The sequence below is a fragment of the Oncorhynchus kisutch genome, linkage group LG8 (assembly GCF_002021735.2).
Source record: "Oncorhynchus kisutch isolate 150728-3 linkage group LG8, Okis_V2, whole genome shotgun sequence".
In the NCBI taxonomy this organism is placed as follows: Eukaryota; Metazoa; Chordata; class Actinopteri; order Salmoniformes; family Salmonidae; genus Oncorhynchus; species Oncorhynchus kisutch.
In genome coordinates, this window is record NC_034181.2 from 2,016,745 (window position 1) to 2,036,776 (window position 20,032).

The 20,032-nt window shown below is 42.9% G+C and overlaps 1 protein-coding gene across 1 annotated transcript in view; it reads right to left on the minus strand.

Annotated features, from left to right (window-relative positions):
- Positions 1–20,032, minus strand: part of tmem8b (transmembrane protein 8B) — a 222,202-nt gene that overhangs the window by 29,151 nt on the left and 173,019 nt on the right. Inside the window, exons 7-9 of the mRNA XM_031829529.1 lie at positions 6,655–6,751; positions 6,278–6,401; positions 2,786–2,928 (exon numbers count right to left, since the gene is read on the minus strand). Coding sequence (XP_031685389.1) covers positions 2,786–2,928; positions 6,278–6,401; positions 6,655–6,751 — 364 coding nt within the window. The remainder of the gene's footprint in view (positions 1–2,785; positions 2,929–6,277; positions 6,402–6,654; positions 6,752–20,032) is intronic.

The window sequence follows — 20,032 nt, forward strand, 5'->3', positions numbered from 1 at the left end:
TTCCACCTGGATACCCCTATGCCTGTCAACAGCACTGCACCCCCTTGCCCAATTCTCTCCCATTTCTCCTTCACCCAAATCCAGACAGTTGATGTTCCGAAAGAGGTGCAAAATCTGAACCCCTACAAATCAGCTGGGCTAGACAATCTGGACCCTCTCTTTCTAAATTTATCTGCCGCAATTGTTGCAACCCCTATTGCTAGCCGTTCAACCTCTCTTTCGTATCGTCTGAGATCCTCAAAGATTGGACAGCTGCCGCGGTCATCCCCCTCTTCAAAGGTGGAGACACTAGACCCAAACTGTTACAGACCTATATCTATCCAACACTGCATTTCTAAGGTCTTTGAAAGCCAAGTTAACAAACAGATCACTGTCCATTTCGAATCCCACCATACCTTCTCCGCTATGCAATCTGGTTTACTAGCTGGTCATGGGTGCACCTCAGCCACGCTCAAGGTCCTAAACGATATCATAACCACCATCGATAAAATACAATACTGTGCAGCTGTATTCATCGACCTGGCCAAGGTGTTCGACTCTGTCAATCACCACATTCTTATTGGCAGACTCAACAGCCTTGGTTTCTCAAATGACTGCCTCGCCTGGTTCACCAACTACTTCTCAGACAGAGTTCAGTGTCTCAAATCTGAGGGCCTGTTGTCCTGACCTCTGGCAGTCTCTATGGGGGTGCCACAGGGTTCAATTATCGGGCTGGGTCTTTTCTCTGTATCCATCAACAATGTCGCTCTTGCTGCTGGTGATTCCCTGATCCACCTCTACGCAGACGACACCATTCTGTTTTGTCACCAAAGCCCCATATACTACCCACCACTGCGACCTCTATGCTCTCGTTGGCTGGCCCTCGCTTCATATTTGTCGCCCAAACCCACTGGCTCCAGGACATCTATAAGTCTTTGCTAGGTAAAGCCCCACCTTGGGGTGGCAGGGTAGCCTAGTGATTAGAGCATTGGACTAGTCACCGAAAGGTTGCAAGATCAAATCCCCGAACTGACAAGATAAAAAACTGTCGTTCTGAACAAGGCAGTTAACCCACCGTTCGTAGGACATAATTGTAACTGCAGTTCTAGATCTTTATGTTTGAAGCCTGAAATGTGGCAAAAGGTCGCAAAGTTCAAGGGGGCCGAATACTTTCGCAAGGCACTGTATATGGTGAACAGGCTGGTTATACCAGGCTAGGTTATACCCTGGACAGTATATGTACAAGGCACTGTACCTCATCCCCATTTTATTACTTCTATTTTGCATTCATTGTAATTACTTCTCCTCTATGGCCTATTTATTGCTTACCTCCCTAATCTTACGTGATTTGTACACACTGTATGTAGACTTTTCTATTGTGTTATTGACTGTACGTTTGTTTATGTGTAACTCTGTGTTGTTGTTTGTGTCGCACTGCTTTGCTTTATATTGGTCAGGTCACAGTTGTAAATGAGAACTTGTTCTCAACTGGCCTCCCTGGTTAATATAAAGGTGAAATAGGAATTAAAATAAATCAACGGGGCTGTAGTGGAGCAGGTTGAGAGCTTCAAGTTCCTTAGTGTCCACATCACCAGCAAACTGTCATGGCCCAAACACACCAAGAAAGTCATGAAGAGGGAACAACAACGCCTTTTTCCCCTCAGGAGACTGAAAACATAAAAAAGTTCCAAAGCTGCACCATCGAGAGCATCCTGACCGGTTGCATCACTGCCTGGTATGGCAACTGCTCAGCCTCAGACCTCATTGCACTACAGAGGGTAGTGCGTATGGTCCAGTACATAACTGGGGCCAAGCTTCCTACCATCCAGGACCTCTACACCAGGCGGTGTCAGAGGAAGGCCCTAAAAATGGTCAAAGACTCCAGCCACCCTAGTCATATACTGTTCTCTCTGCTACCGCATGGGAGCGACATGTCTAGGTCCAAAAAGGCTCCTGAACAGCTTCTGCCCCCAAGACATAAGACTGCTGAACAATTAATCAAATGGCTACTCAGACTATTTACATTGACCCCCCCCCCCCCCGCACATAGTCACTTTACTCCTACCTACATGTACACCTGGGGACGGCCCATCATATGGGCAGCAGGTAGCCTCGTGGTTAGAGCTCAGGACCTCAGACTGGGGCAAAGGTTCACCAACCAACTGGACAACGACCCTAAGCACACAGCCAAGACAACGCAGGAGTGGCTTCGGGTCAAGTCTCTGAATGTCCTTGACTGGCCCAGCCAGACCATGGCCTTGAACCTGATTGAACATCTTTGGAGAGACCTGAAAATATCTGTGCAGCAACGCTCCCCATTCAACCTAACAGACCTTGAGAGGATCTGCAGAGAAGAATGGGAGAAACTCCCCAAATACAGGTGTGCCAAGCTTGTAGCGTCATACCCAAGAAGACTCAAGGCTGTAATCGCAGCCAAAGTTGCTTCGACAAAGTACTGAGTAAAAGGTCTGAATACTTTTGTAAATGTGATATTTCAGAAGGGGGGAAAAACTATTTAATCCATTTTAGAATAAGGCTGTAACGTAACAACATGTGGAAAAAGTCAAAGGGTCTGAATACCTTCCGAATGCACTATATCTCCTAGATATATGGACAGACACTTCAGAACCATATTCCTTGTGACATTTCTTTTACTCATGAACGTGTTACTCAATGCATTTCTATAATAGTAAATGGGCTATGATAGCTGCGCTGTTGGAGTAACAACAGAAGCATGTTGCTGCACCTGCGATAACATCTCCAAATATGTGCCCGACAACTCAACTTTGATTTGAACCTTATTCACCTGCTTTGCACTCGCAGGCAGCGTACAGATAGTTGTTAGTGCGTAGCAGTTTGCACTGTCCGTAGGTCCCACAGTCATTGATGCAGGGGGTCAGGTAGGAGCGCAGGTACACCTCCGCTGTCATGTTGGAACATGGCTCAAACCTGGACAACAAACATTGACATCACACACACATCAAATGGGAAAAATATGAAGTCTCGTCTCATTGACTTTTTGTTCATTTTACATTTAGTCCCAGCTATGGAGAGGTTGACGACTGTCTCAGCAATGAAATCAAATCAAATTCAGTCTGCTTAGATGTTAGAGTACACACTGTCCCCTGATACACTGTCCCCTGATACACTGTCCCCTGATAACCTGTCCCCTGATAACCTGTCCCCTGATACACTGTCCCCTGATAACCTGTCCCCTGATACACTGTCCCCTGATACACTGTCCCCTGATAACCTGTCCCCTGATAACCTGTCCCCTGATACACTGTCCCCTGATACACTGTCCCCTGATAACCTGTCCCCTGATAACCTGTCTCCTGATAACCTGTCCCCTGATACACTGTCCCCCTGATACACTGTCCCCTGATACACTGTCTCCTGATACACTGTCCCCTGATACACTGTCCCCTGATAACCTGTCCCCTGATAACCTGTCCCCTGATAACCTGTCCCCTGATACACTGTCCCCCTGATACACTGTCCCCCTGATACACTGTCCCCCTGATACACTGTCCCCTGATACACTGTCCCCTGATACACTGTCCCCTGATACACTGCCCCTCTGATAACCTGTCCCCTGATAACCTGTCCCCTGATACACTGTCCCCTGATACACTGTCCCCAGATACACGGCTAAAACCGGGAGAACAACAACAGATATCAAATAGTTATATTGTAGTCTTCAATCTCTCATAATTTTTTTAATTTCCATTTAGTGTCAACTAGGGAGGAAAGACCCAGCATTGTTTTCTAACCAATCAACTCATGTGTTAATTCCTCACACCTGCAGCGATTCAATTTCAATATATTATGCACACCAATTACCTCCTCCACATTCCTGAGCCAATCAACTTCGGCCTGCTTATAGACTTATCATCATCCCCTGATACTGTGTACCAATCGGTTGGCTTGTATTTAACCCCTTACACTGGTGGACATTGGACACATTTAAATGTTTCTAACAGAAGAACTATAAAAAGAGGAGAGGAGGAGAGAGAATAAGAGAGCAGGAGAGAGGAGCAGGAGAGAGGAGGAGAGAGGAGGAGAGAGGAGGAGAGAAGAGGAGAGAGGAGGAGAGAGGAGGAGAGAAGAGGAGAGAGGAGGAGAGAGGAGGAGAGAGGAGGAGAGAGGAGCAGGAGAGAGGAGGAGAGAGGAGCAGAGAGGAGGAGAGAAGAGGAGAGAGGAGGAGAGAAGAGGAGAGAGGAGGAGAGAAGAGGAGAGAGGAGGAGAGAGGAGGAGAGAAGAGGAGAGAGGAGGAGAGAGGAGGAGAGAAGAGGAGAGAGGAGGAGAGAGGAGGAGAGAAGAGGAGAGAGGAGGAGAGAAGAGGAGAGAGGAGGAGAGAAGAGGAGAGAGGAGGAGAGAGGAGGAGAGAAGAGGGGAGAAGAGGAGAGAGGAGGAGAGAAGAGGAGAGAGGAGGAGAGAGGAGGAGAGAAGAGGAGAGAGGAGGAGAGAGGAGGAGAGAAGAGGAGAGAGCAGGAGAGAAGAGGAGAGAGCAGGAGAGAGGAGCAGGAGAGAGCAGGAGAGAGGAGGAGAGAGGAGGAGAAGAAGAGGAGAGAGGAGGAGAGAAGAGGAGAGAGGAGGAGAGAAGAGGAGAGAGGAGGAGAGAAGAGGAGAGAGCAGGAGAGAGCAGGAGAGAGAGGAGAGAGGAGGAAGGAGGAGAGGAGGAGAGAGAGGAGAGAAGAGGAGAGAGGAGAGAAGAGGAGAGAGGAGGAGAGAGGGGAGAGAAGAGGAGAGAGGAGGAGAGAAGAGGAGAGAGGAGGAGAGAGGAGGAGAGAAGAGGAGAGAGGAGGAGAGAAGAGGAGAGAGGAGGAGAGAGGAGGAGAGAAGAGGAGAGAGGAGGAGAGAAGAGGAGAGAGGAGGAGAGAGGAGGAGAGAGGAGGAGAGAGGAGGAGAGAGGAGGAGAGAGGAGGAGAGAGGAGGAGAGAGGAGGGAGAGAAGAGGAGAGAGGAGGAGAGAAGAGGAGAGAGGAGGAGAGAGGAGGAGAGAGGAGAGGAGAGAGGAGAGAGAGGAGGAGAGAGGACGAGAGAGAGGAGGAAGAGGAGAGAGGAGGAGAGAAGAGGAGAGAGGAGGAGAGAGGAGGAGAGAGAGGAGAGAGAGGAGAGAGGGAGAGAGGAGGAGAGAGAGGAGAGAGAAGAGGAGAGAGGAGGAGAGAAGAGGAGAGAGGAGGAGAGAAGAGGAGAGAGGAGGAGAGAGGAGGAGAGAAGAGGAGAGAGGAGGAGAGAAGAGGAGAGAGGAGGAGAGGAGGAGAGAGAGGAGAGAAGAGGAGAGAAGAGGAGAGAGGAGGAGAGAAGAGGAGAGAGCAGGAGAGAAGAGGAGAGAGCAGGAGAGAGGAGCAGGAGAGAGCAGGAGAGAGGAGAGAAGAGGATAGAGGAGGAGAGAAGAGGAGAGAGCAGGAGAGAGGAGCAGGAGAGAGCAGGAGAGAGGAGGAGAGAGGAGGAGAGAAGAGGAGAGAGGAGGAGAGAAGAGCAGGAGAGAGGAAGAGAGAGGAGCATGAGGGTGATACATCATCAGTGGGTATGATGCCTTCATAGAGAAAAGAGTAAACTAGGTTTGCTGTATGATTGACAAATGGATTACCGTATCTACAGTAGCAGCTATATGGGTTACCGTATCTACAGTAGCAGCTATATGGGTTACTGTATCTACAGTAGCAGCTATATGGGTTACCGTATCTACAGTAGCAGCTATATGGGTTACTGTATCTACAGTAGCAGCTATATGGGTTACCGTATCAACAGTAGCAGCTATATGGGTTACCGTATCTACAGTAGCAGCTATATGGGTTACTGTATCTACAGTAGCAGCTATATGGGTTACTGTATCTACAGTAGCAGCTATATGGGTTACCGTATCTACAGTAGCAGCTATATGGGTTACCGTATCTACAGTAGCAGCTATATGGGTTACCGTATCTACAGTAGCAGCTATATGGGTTACTGTATCTACAGTAGCAGCTATATGGGTTACCGTATCTACAGTAGCAGCTATATGGGTTACTGTATCTACAGTAGCAGCTATATGGGTTACTGTATCTACAGTAGCAGGGTATCAGCAGGTATCTCACCCATATACTCAGTTAGGGGATCAGCAGGTATCTCACCCATATACTCAGTTAGGGTATTAGCAGGTATCTCACCCATATACTCAGTTAGGGTATTAGCAGGTATCTCACCCATATACTCAGTTAGGGTATTAGCAGGTATCTCACCCATATACTCAGTTAGGGTATTAGCAGGTATCTCACCCATATACTCAGTTAGGGTATTAGCAGGTATCTCACCCATGTTCGGTGGCACAGAGGGATCTCAGGCTGAGGTACCAGGTGCCAGTCTGGGGGTAGGGGATCCTCAGCTTAGTGATGTTGGAGCTGGAGTTTACTGACAACAGGAAGCCTGATACGGAATCTGGAGGGGGGGGCAGAGACAGAGAGAGGGAGGGAGAGACAGAGCAAGGGAGGGAGAGACAGAGAGAGGGAGGGAGAGACAGAGAGAGGGAAAGAGAGAAAGAGGGAGAGGGAGAGAAAGAGAGGGAGAGAGATTTATTTGATCACAAGCTAGTTTCTTATCATTTATCTGATTTTATGGGAATAAACGCCTGGATTATAGTGATATCTGTTATCTCTGCAATATGTTCTATCAAAGCAGCAGCTCCTCCTACCTGATTCACATTTGACAAAGGAGTTGTCTTTCAGGGACAGGGGCATGCCGTGGTTCAGACAGCCAAACACTGTGATGTTCTCTCCTCTCAACGAAGACTGCAGGGGAAACACCTCTGTTAGATAGGACAACACTACAGAGCTGGGAGGAGAAATGGAGTTGAGACACTACAGAGCTGGGAGGAGAAATGGAGTTGAGACACTACAGAGCTGGGAGGAGAAATGGAGTTGAGACACTACAGTCCTGGGAGGAGAAATGGAGTTGAGAAACTACAGAGCTGGGAGGAGAAATGGAGTTGAGACACTACAGTCCTGAGCTGGGAGGAGAAATGGAGTTGAGACACTACAGAGCTGGGAGGAGAAATGGAGTTGAGACACTACAGTCCTGAGCTGGGAGGAGAAATGGAGTTGTGACACTACAGTCCTGAGCTGGGAGGAGAAATGGAGTTGAGACACTACAGTCCTGAGCTGGGAGGAGAAATGGAGTTGAGACACTGGAGGTTGAGACTGATCCCTGGAGGAGACCAATCTTCCATCATGGCTTGTTACTGTATAATCCCTGTAGGAGACCAATCATCCATCATGGCTTGTTACTGTATAATCCCGGGTAAAGACCAATCCTCCATCATGGCTTGTTACTGTATAATCCCTGTAGGAGACCAATCCTCCATCATGTCTTGTTACTGTATAATCCCCGTAGGAGACCAACCATCCATCATGGCTTGTTACTGTATAATCCCTGTAGGAGACCAATCCTCCATCATGGCTTGTTACTGTATAATCCCTGTAGGAGACCAATCCTCCATTGTGGCTTGTTACTGTATAATCCCTGTAGGAGACCAATCCTCCATCATGGCTTGTTACTGTATAATCCCTGTAGGAGACCAATCCTCCATCATGGCTTGTTACTGTATAATCCCTGTAGGAGACCAATCCTCCATCATGGCTTGTTACTGTATAATCCCTGTTGGAGACCAATCCTCCATCATGGCTTGTTACTGTATAATCCCTGCAGGAGGCCAATCCTCCATCATGTCTTGTTACTGTATAATCCCTGTAGGAGACCAATCCTCCATCATGTCTTGTTACTGTATAATCCCTGTAGGAGACCAATCCTCCATCATGGCTTGTTACTGTATAATCCCTGTAGGAGACCAATCCTCCATCATGGCTTGTTACTGTATAATCCCTGTAGGAGACCAATCCTCCATCATGGCTTGTTACTGTATAATCCCTGTTGGAGACCAATCCTCCATCATGGCTTGTTACTGTATAATCCCTGTAGGAGACCAATCCTCCATCATGGCTTGTTACTGTATAATCCCTGTTGGAGACCAATCCTCCATCATGGCTTGTTACTGTATAATCCCTGTTGGAGACCAATCCTTCATCATGGCTTGTTACTGTATAATCCCTGTTGGAGACCAATCCTCCATCATGGCTTGTTACTGTATAATCCCTGTAGGAGACCAATCCTCCATCATGGCTTGTTACTGTATAATCCCTGTAGGAGACCAATCCTCCATCATGGCTTGTTACTGTATAATCCCTGTAGGAGACCAATCCTCCATCATGGCTTGTTACTGTATAATCCCTGTTGGAGACCAATCCTTCATCATGGCTTGTTACTATATAATCCCTGTAGGAGACCAATCCTCCATCATGGCTTGTTACTGTATAATTCCTGTAGGAGACCAATCCTCCATCATGGCTTGTTACTGTATAATCCCTGTTGGAGACCAATCCTTCATCATGGCTTGTTACTGTATAATCCCTGTTGGAGACCAATCCTTCATCATGGCTTGTTACTGTATAATCCCTGTAGGAGACCAATCCTCCATCATGGCTTGTTACTGTATAATCCCTGTAGGAGACCAATCCTCCATCATGGCTTGTTACTGTATAATCCCTGTAGGAGACCAATCCTCCATCATGGCTTGTTACTGTATAATCCCTGTTGGAGACCAATCCTTCATCATGGCTTGTTACTATATAATCCCTGTAGGAGACCAATCCTCCATCATGGCTTGTTACTGTATAATCCCTGTTGGAGACCAATCCTTCATCATGGCTTGTTACTGTATAATCCCTGTAGGAGACCAATCCTTCATCATGGCTTGTTACTGTATAATCCCTGTAGGAGACCAATCCTCCATCATGGCTTGTTACTGTATAATCCCTGTAGGAGACCAATCCTTCATCATGGCTTGTTACTGTATAATCCCTGTAGGAGACCAATCCTCCATCATGGCTTGTTACTGTATAATCCCTGTTGGAGACCAATCCTCCATCATGGCTTGTTACTGTATAATCCCTGTAGGAGACCAATCCTCCATCATGGCTTGTTACTGTATAATCCCTGTAGGAGACCAATCCTCCATCATGGTTTGTTACTGTATAATCCCTGTAGGAGACCAATCCTCCATCATGGCTTGTTACTGTATAATCCCTGTAGGAGACCAATCCTCCATCATGGCTTGTTACTGTATAATCCCTGTAGGAGACCAATCCTCCATCATGTCTTGTTACTGTATAATCCCTGTAGGAGACCAATCCTCCATCATGTCTTGTTACTGTATAATCCCTGTATGAGACCAATCCTCCATCATGGCTTGTTACTGTATAATCCCTGTAGGAGACCAATCCTCCATCATGTCTTGTTACTGTATAATCCCTGTAGGAGACCAATCCTCCATCATGGCTTGTTACTGTATAATCCCTGTAGGAGACCAATCCTCCATCATGGCTTGTTACTGTATAATCCCTGTTGGAGACCAATCCTCCATCATGGCTTGTTACTGTATAATCCCTGTAGGAGACCAATCCTCCATCATGGCTTGTTACTGTATAATCCCTGTTGGAGACCAATCCTCCATCATGGCTTGTTACTGTATAATCCCTGTAGGAGACCAATCCTCCATCATGGCTTGTTACTGTATAATCCCTGTAGGAGACCAATCCTCCATCATGGCTTGTTACTGTATAATCCCTGTTGGAGACCAATCCTCCATCATGGCTTGTTACTGTATAATCCCTGTTGGAGACCAATCCTCCATCATGGCTTGTTACTGTATAATCCCTGTTGGAGACCAATCCTCCATCATGGCTTGTTACTGTATAATCCCTGTTGGAGACCAATCCTCCATCATGGCTTGTTACTGTATAATCCCTGTTGGAGACCAATCCTCCATCATGGCTTGTTACTGTATAATCCCTGTTGGAGACCAATCCTCCATCATGGCTTGTTACTGTATAATCCCTGTAGGAGACCAATCCTCCATCATGGCTTGTTACTGTATAATCCCTGTTGGAGACCAATCCTCCATCATGGCTTGTTAATGTATAATCCCTGTAGGAGACCAATCCTTCATCATGGCTTGTTACTGTATAGAAATTAACAGTAAACATTACACTCAAAAAAGGGTTTAAAAAAGATAAAGATCTTTCAGTGTTTTAGCACAATGTGCAAATAGTTGTAGTATGAATAGTGGGGGAATATAATTAAACAGATAAATATAGGGTGAATTTGGAAATGGTGTTTGTTTTCCACTGGTTGGTCATGGCAACGGGCCGCAAATCTTGTTGCTGTGATTGGGGCTGTTACGGTGACCATATTACTGCCACACCGTTGGCCATTCATCTCCAAGTTCTGCTTCTCTTTACAACAGGAGTATATCCTACCTAGCTGGCATGAAAATGAACTATGGGAAAACTGTCCTCCATTCGCTATTTAAGTGCATAGATGACATGTATTTTTTCACTCTGCCCCTGTGTCACGTTGGCATGAAGGGTCGGGAGACAGGCGCAGGAATGCGTAATAGGATTTTTTATTAAACCCAAATTACAGCCTGCCGTGTAAAGGCATTGGGACGAAGACCAAACAAACACGTAGCAAAAACACAGGGTTGAAACCCAAGCAAAAAGCGAGGAATACCTCAAATAAATAACACGCGCACAATGATCATCACACTGGACAAGACCTGTAATCATCTGCGCAATCCACAAGGGCACCAAAACCCAAAACCCAAAACACACTGCTCAGGTACTCACGCACCAACGGACATTGTAAACAATAATGGACAGCCCAGTGGAAACCAAAGGGCCCACTTCTACCAGTACTAATCAGTGGGAACAGGGGACAGGTGTGTGTAATGAACGTTCCCGAGGGATCCGTGACACCCTGTTCTGATACAGGTGCATGATAATGGTCCATTCTAAAGCAAAACTAATTTCACACATATATGATTTAGTATATGTAAAGACAAGATTACATCAAGAAGATGATTTAGTATATTTAAAGACAAGATTACATCAAGAATAGTCTAATGGGTGACAATATTAGCCTATCACTTGTAAATGATATATTATCACTTGTAAATTATATATTATCACTTGTGAATGATGCTGAGCGTAAAGCAAGTAACAGTGTGTCACGCCCCGGTCTAAATATTTTGTGTTTTTCTTCATGTATTGGGTCAGGCCAGGGTGTGGCATGGGGTTTTTGTATTGTGGTGTGTTTTGTCTTGGGGTTTTGGTGTGTATGTATTGGGATTGTAGCTAGTGGGGTTTTCTAGCAAGGTCTATGGCTGTCTGGAGTGGTTCTCAATCAGAGGCAGGTGTTTATCGTTGTCTCTGATTGGGAACCATATTTAGGCAGCCATATTCTTTGAGTTTGTCGTGGGTGATTGTCCTTAGCGTTGTTGTTGTTGTTGTTGTTGTTGTTGTTGTTGTTGTTGTTGTTGTTGTTGTTGTTGTTGTTGTTGTTGTTGTTGTTGTTGTTGTTGTTGTTGTTGTTGTTGTTGTTGTTGTTGTTGTTGTTGTTGTTGTTGTTGTTGTTGTTGTTGTTGTTGTTCCTATCGCCGTGTTTATTTACACAAGTATAGGCTGTTTCGGTTTTCGTTACGTTCTTTGTTTTGTAGTGTTTTGTGTTTATTCGTGTTTCACGTTATTCATTAAACATGGATCGCAATCTACACGCTGCATTTTGGTCCGACTCTCCTTCACACCTAGAAAACCGTAACACTGTGCCTTTTTTCTCTACTTTTTGTAATTATAGTTGCACACCTCAAGCCCATAGGCCTATATGTTTTGATAAGGTTTGTATCATAACTAAATAACTCCTTAAAAGGAATCACATTCATTCGTTTTTTACAAAGGGTGTAGAGCCTAACTACATATATAAGCTGCGCGTGAGTTTCAAGTTTGGGGAAGATCATTTTCACCTTTATATTAAAAGCATTACATGTATAATCACATTAGTGGTCACTTTTGATAACGGCGTTTTCCTGCTAATGGAACATTTGTGCCTACTGCCGTTTGCTCATTTCTGCCCTTATAATGTGAAGAAATTTACTAATAGAGATGTTTCCCCTGATCAACATTTTAAGCTAAACGTTCGGATCTGTTGCGTCAACCACATTGCGTAAAAAAAGGTTTTCTGATGCTAGTGGTTTTATTAATTTGGGAACTATCGCATCCCACAACTGTCCCCAGACTATGTTTGGAATATTTATTTATTGCACAGAATAGGGCAACTTTTGTACTATGGGGATAGTAGTTTTTGACATAGGCTAGTACGTTTGCGGTTCATTAGGCCTACTCATCCTGTTGGCTGATGAGAACTAAATGTGCACAGTTCTTCCAATATTTTCAATATGCATCTCGGAATTGGATAAGGACACGCGCAGTTGCGTCCCCGATGTGTCTGTCTTCACTTGTAGACTGTGAGAAAGACCCGATCACATGATGGAGAGCCATGTGAGTGAGAGGTGCTTCGAAGCACGCAGCACTCAGGGAGAAGGGAATTATAATTATTTTATTTAAGCAAAGGGCACAATGGCCACTGGCCACTGGCCACAAAGGCATGGATCTTTTTAGGGGGCATTACGGCCACACAAAGGCATGGATCTTTTTAGGGGGCATCTAATCAAATGGCTACCCAGACTATTTGCATTGCCCCCCCCACCCTATTTTACGCTGCTGATACTCTCTGTTATTATCTACGCATAGTCACTTTAATTACTTTACCTACATGTACATATTACCTCAACTAACCGGTGCCCCCAAACATTGACTCTGTATCGGTACCCCCCCTGTATATAGTCTCACTATTGTTATTTTACTGCTGCTCTTTAATTACTTGTTACTTTTATTTCTTATTAATATTTTTTTAAACTGCGTTGTTGGTTAGGGGCTCGTAAGTAAGTATTCTGCGCATGTGACTAATACAATTTGATTTGAATTTGAAAAAAATAAAAAAAAATTGATCCTAGTGGTTGTATTAATTAGGGATCTATCACATCCCACAACTGTCCCAGACTGTTTTGAATATTTATTTCTCACACAGAATAGAATAAGTCAACTGTTGTACTATGGGGGATAGTAGATTGACATAAACTTGTGATTTTGCTGTTCATTTGGCCTACTCTTCTTGTTGGTTGACGAAAAGTAAATGTGGACAGTTCTTCCAATATCTTCAATATGGACCTCGGAATTGGATAAGAACGAGTGCAGTTGTTTTCCTAAGGGTGTCTGTCTTCACTTGTAGCCTGTGAGAAAGACCCAATCATGTGATGGAGAGCTGTTTCGAAGCAATCAGGGAGAAGGGCACAACAAAGGCATGGATTTTAAGGGGCATTATGGCCACAAAGGGGAAGCCACAGTGAAATGTGAGGCATAATCAAGTCAAATTGTGAATGAGAGACTGATGTAGTGTGTACAGCCTGCTCATGCCTTCCAAGTGACTTTTATCAGATCACCATTAGTCTCATCGTGCAGCCTTACAATGTATTACAAATCAAAACATACAGCCCAACGTTTGTAGAACAACTGAAGTTACATGAAAAACTCTAAATGAAGCATATTGGAGTACCTGTTTCTTTGTTAACAGCTCAATACAGAATAGCCACATGTTCACACTCCCTCAAATCGCTTGGAGAAAATATCCTTTCTGTTATATTCAGCTTTGTTTAATTGTGTCCTATAAAAGTAATGCTATAAAATAATACTATAAAATAATTCCACGTACTCCTAAGCACATCTTGTCTGCTAAATTAACTAGTGTATCCCACAGCCATTTGGCATAGCCACATCAGGACCTAACATAAGGACAACACACAGAATGCTATTCTGTTCTTCTGAAATAGACTACATTTTCTTCATATCATGTTCCTTTAGACCTGTCTAAAATAAATGATCAATTTATTGTAAAGGTGTAGGCTATATTACATGGATTTATTAGACTTTTGTTTTTAAATGTAGATGTTCCAAAGGTCTGTATCAGTGGCTTGTAGGCTGTGTGGAAGCCAGGAGATGCTAAATGTGTTTATGTTAATTATTGGGAGTTATTTGCTTGCCCAGCTGTCACTGCACATTGTGGTGCAACAGATATGGGAGTTAATCAATGTTAGATTTGATTTCAAATGCTTTGTGGGTGTGATTTTGGGGAAATATGTGTCTCTAATGTGGTAATACATTTGTCAGGAGGTTAGGAAGTGTAGCTCAGTTTCCACCTCATTTTGTGGACAGCGGGAACATAGCCTGTCCTCTCTTGAGAGCCAGGTCTGCCTTTGGCGGCCTTTCTCAATAGCAAGGCTATGCTCACTGAGTCTGTACAAAGTCACAGTGGTCAGGTATTCTGCCACTGTGTACTCTCTGTTTAGAGCCAGATAGCATTCTAGTTTGCTCTGTTTTTTAGTTAATTCTTTCCAGTGTATCAAATAGATATCTTTTTTGATTTCTCATGATTTGGTCGAACTGTGTTGCTGTCCTGGGGCTCTGTGGGGTCGAACTGTGTTGCTGTCCTGGGGCTCTGTGGGGTCGAACTGTGTTGCTGTCCTGGGGCTTTGTGGGGTCTGTTTGTGTTTGTGAACAGAGACCCAGAACCAGCTGACTGAGGGGACTCTTCTCCAGGTTCATCTCTCTGTCGGTGAGGGCTTTTCTGGATTTTGATAACTAGTGGGTATTGTCTCCTTGTTTGGGGTTTTGCGTTGTACACAATGTATATTTTTGCAGAATTCTCCATGCAGAGTCTCAATTGGGTGTTTGTACCATTTTGTGAATTCTTGGTTGGTGAGTGGACACCAGATCTCACAACCATAAAGGGCAATGGGTTCTATAACTGAACCATTTTTAGCCAGATCCTAATTAGGATGTTGAGATTTATGTTCCTTTTGATGACATAAAAGGCCCTTCTTGTCTAATTAGATCATTCACAGCCTTGTGGAAGTTGTGGTGTTGATGTTTCGGCTGAGGTACGTATAGTTCTTTGTGCTCTAGGGCAACAGTGATTGTATTTACTGTCCTGGCAACTGGACCTTTTTTGAACACCGTTATTTTTGTCTTACTGAAATTCAACGTCAGGGCCCAGGTCTGTCAGGGCCCAGGTCTGTCAGGGCCCAGGTCTGTCAGGGCCCAGGTCTGTCAGGGCCCAGGTCTGTCAGGGCCCAGGTCTGATAGAATGTGTACAGAACATCTAAGTGCTGCTGTAGGCCCTCCTTGGTTGGGGACAGAAGCACCAGATCATCAGCAAACAGTAGACATTTGATTTCCGAGTCCAGTAAGGTGAGGCCGGGTGCTGCAGACTATTCTAGTGACTATTCTAGTGACTATTCTAGTGACTATTCTAGTGACTATTCTACAGACTATTCTAGTGACTATTCTACAGACTATTCTAGTGACTATTCTAGTGACTATTCTACAGACTATTCTACTGACTATTCTACAGACTATTCTACAGACTATTCTACTGACTATTCTACTGACTATTCTAGTGACTATTCTACATACTATTCTAGTGACTATTCTAGTGACTATTCTAGTGACTATTCTACATACTATTCTACATACTATTCTAGTGACTATTCTAGTGACTATTCTAGTGACTATTCTAGTGACTATTCTACAGACTACTCTAGTGACTATTCTACAGACTATTCTAGTGACTATTCCAGTGACTATTCTAGTGACTATTCTACAGACTATTCTAGTGACTATTCTACAGACTACTCTAGTGACTATTCTACAGACTATTCTAGTGACTATTCTAGTGACTATTCTACAGACTACTCTAGTGACTATTCTACAGACTATTCTAGTGACTATTCTACAGACTATTCTAGCGACTATTCTACAGACTATTCTAGTGACTATTCTACAGACTATTCTAGTGACTATTCTAGTGACTATTCTAGTGACCATTCTACAGACTATTCTAGAGACTATTCTAGTGACTATTCTAGTTACTATTCTACAGACTATTCTAGTGACTATTCTACAGACTATTCTAGTGACTATTCTACAGACTATTCTAGTGACTATTCTACAGACTATTCTAGTGACTATTCGACAGACTATTCTAGTGACTATTCGACAGACTATTCTAGTGACTATTCTACAGACTATTCTAGTGACTATTCTACAGACTATTCGCCAATTTGCTGAAATACAGAAAGTATTCACATCACTTGACTTTTTCCAAATTTTGTTTAAATGATTAAATATAGATTTTGTGGCACTGTCCTACACACAATACTCCATAATGTCAAAATGGAATTGTGTTTTTCAAAATGTTTACAAATGAATTACAAATTAAAAGCTGAAATGGCTTTTTGTCAACTCAACCCCTTAATTACGACAAGCCTAAATACGTTCAGGAGTAATAATTTGTTTAACATGTCACATAATAAGTTGCATGGACTGTGTGTGCAATAATAGTGTTTATCATGATTTGTGAATGACTACCTCCTTTCTGTACCAAACAATTATCATTAAGGTCCTTTAGTCGAGCAGTGAATTTCAAACACAAATTCAACGACAAAGACCAGGGAGCTTTATTCAATGCCACCTAAGACACTGAATATCCCTTTGAGCATGGTGAAGTTATTAGTTACACTTTGGATGGTGTATCAATACACCCAGTCACTACAAAGATACAGGCGTCCTTCCTAACTCAGTGTATCAATACACCCAGTCACTACAAAGATACAGGCGTCCTTACTAACTCAGTTGCAGGAGAAGAAGGAAACCGCTCAGGGATTTCCCCATGAGACCAATGGTGACTTTAAAACAGTTAGTTTTAATGGCTGTGAGGAGAAAACTGAGGATGGATCAACAGCGTTGTAGTTACTTCACAATACTAACCTAATGGACAGAGTAAAATAAGGAAGTATGTACAGAAAACATTTTTTTAAATGCATCCTGTTTGCAATAAGGCACTAAAGTAAAACTGCAAAAAATGTGGCAAAGAAATTAACTATATGTCCTGAATACAAAGTGTTTTGGGCAAATCCAACACAACACATCACTGGGTACCACTCTTCATATTTTCAAGCATGGTGGTGGCTGCATCATGTTATGTGTGTGCTTGTCATCGGCAAGGACTAGGGAGTTTTTTTAATGATACAAATAAATGAGATAGAGCTAAGCACAGGCAAAATCCTAGAAAAACCTGGTTCAGTCTGATTTTCAACAGACACTGGCAGATAAATTCAACTTTCAATAGGACAACAACCTAAAACACAAGACCAAATACACACTGGAGTTGCTTACTAAGACGACATTAAATGTTCCTGAGAGGCCTAGTTACTGCTTTTTTATTTATTTAACTAGGCAAGTCAGTTAAGAACAAATTCTTATTTACAATGACAGCCTACCCCAGCCAAACCGGGACGACGCTGGGCCTATTGTGCACCGCTCTTTGGGACTCACAATCACAGCCGGATGTGATACAGCCTGGAATCGAACCAGGGACTGTAGGGATGCCTCTTGCACTGAGATGCAGCACCTTAGACCACTGTGCCACTCAAGAGCTTTGACTTAAATCACCTTGAAGTTCAATGTCAATAATTGAAAATGGCTGTCTAGCAATGAGCAATGATCAACAACCAAATTGACAGAGTTTAAAGAATTGTTTAAATAATAATGTGCAAATATTGTACAATCCAGGTGTGCAAAGCTCATAGAGACTTACCCAGAAAGAGCTGTAATCTGTGACAAAGGTGATTGTAACATGTATTCAGGGGTGTGAATACTTAGAGACTGCTCCGAAGTAGACACACATACAGTATGTAATCAATATATATTTGTGTTGAATTTTTCCTAATGTTTTTTTTCTTCCAATGTTAGATTTATTTTTGTGTAGATCATTTGTATATTGTGTAGATCATTGACAAAAATTATCCCACTTTGTAACAACAACATGTGGTAAAAGTCAAATGGTATGCATACTTTCTGAAGGCACTGTATGTGTTGAAGAGGGTGGGGCTCAAGGTGCATCCCTGTCTCACCCCATGGCCATGAAGAAAGAAACGTGTTTTTATTGCCAATTTTAACTACACACTTGTTCTTTGTGTTCATGGATTTGATAATGTCGAGTGTTTTTCCTCCAACACAGCTTTCCATCAGTTTGTATAGCAGACCCTCATAACAAATTGAGGCAAAATCTTTTTTGAAACCCATTAGTAGTCTGTATATTTTATCATTTTGTTTAGTATACCATCAACACCACAGGCATTTTTTGGGTTGGAGGGTTTGTATTTTGTCTTGTAGTTCATCCAATGTAAATGGAGAATCCAGTGGGTTTGGTATCTTTAATAGCTGATTGGAGAATCCAGTGGGTTCTGGTAGGCTTTAATAGCTGATTGGAGAATCCAGTGGGTTCTGGTAGTCTTTTAATAGCTGATTGGAGAATTCAGTGGGTTCTGGTAGTCTTTAATAGCTGATTGGAGAATCCAGTGGGTTCTGGTAGTCTTTAATAGCTGATTGGAGAATCCAGTGTGTTCTGATAGTCTTTAATAGCTGATTGGAGAATCCAGTGTGTTCTGATAGTCTTTAATAGCTGATTGGAGAATCCAGTGTGTTCTGATAGTCTTTAATAGCTGATTGGAGAATCCAGTGTGTTCTGATAGTCTTTAATAGCTGATTGGAGAATCCAGTGTGTTCTGATAGTCTTTAATAGCTGATTGGAGAATCCAGTGTGTTCTGATAGTCTTATTAGTTGATTCTAAGATTAGTAAATGTTTTTGTTCTTGGTTCTTTGTTCTTTGTTATAGAGCCAAACATATTGGAGAAGTGGTTTATCTTCATTTTGGATAGATCATTCTTTGTGTTGTTTGTTTAGTGTTTTCCAATTTTCCCAGAAGTGGTTAGAGTCTATGGATTCTTCAATTACTTTGAGCTGTTTTCTGATGTGCTGTTCTTTCTTTTCCCCTAGTGTATTTCTGTATTGTTTTAGTGATTCACCATAGTGAAGTAGCAAGCTAAGGTTTTCTTGATCTCTGTGTTTAATTTCTTTCTAAGGTTTTTGCATTCTTCATCAAAACATTTTTCATTTGTATTAGTTGTCTTATGTTTTTCTGAATTTAAAATTCAGAAATGTTAGCTGTTAGGTCAAATATACTGTTCATGCTTCCTACTGCTAAATTTACACTTTCACTATTGCAGGAAAACCTTTTGTACAGGAAGCTGTCTAGGAAGGATTGGATTTGTTGTTAGCCAATTTTTTATTTGGTAGGTTCCTACAGTATCTTGCTTCCATCGATAGCATTTCTTAATAGTGTGCTATTTGTTCGTCTTCGATGCTTCATGGTTGAGTATTGCTCTGTCCAAATAGATTGTGATTTTGCTGTTGTCTGATAGGGGTGTCAGTTGGCTGACTGTGAACACCCTGAGAGACCCTGGTTTGAGGTCAATGATAATGAAGTCTACAGTACTGCTGCCAAGAGATGAGTTATAAGTGTACCTACCATAGGAATCCCCTCGAAGCCTACCATTGACTATGTACAGACACAGCGTGTGACAGAGCTGCAGGAGTTGTGACCCATTTTTGTTGGTTGTTTTGTCATAGTTGTGTCTAGGGGGGCATATTGGGAAGGAAATTATAATAAAGATGTCCTCCCTGCATGTCTTTTTAGCAGGTCTGGCTGAAGGAGGAGAGGCAGAGTACTATGGTAAGATTAGAGGAAAGAACTGACACAACAAAGTGGAAGAGAAACAAACTGACAGCATCTATACATATATATATATATATATACCTATCTATATCTATACCTATATTTATATACCTATCTATCTATATCTATACCTATATTTATATACCTATCTATCTATACCTATATATATATATACCGTACCTATCTATATCTATACCTATATTTATATACCTATCTATATCTATACCTATATATATATATATATACCGTACCTATCTATATCTATACCTATATATCTATACGTATCTATATCTATACATCTATACCTTCAAGACTGCAGGCTGTTTTTGATGGAACAGGGTCTCTGAGGGCTCTGCAGTACCTACTGACGATACTATCTCGAACCACTTTCGCGTAATAACACACGACTCAAAAACGACCCAACAACCCC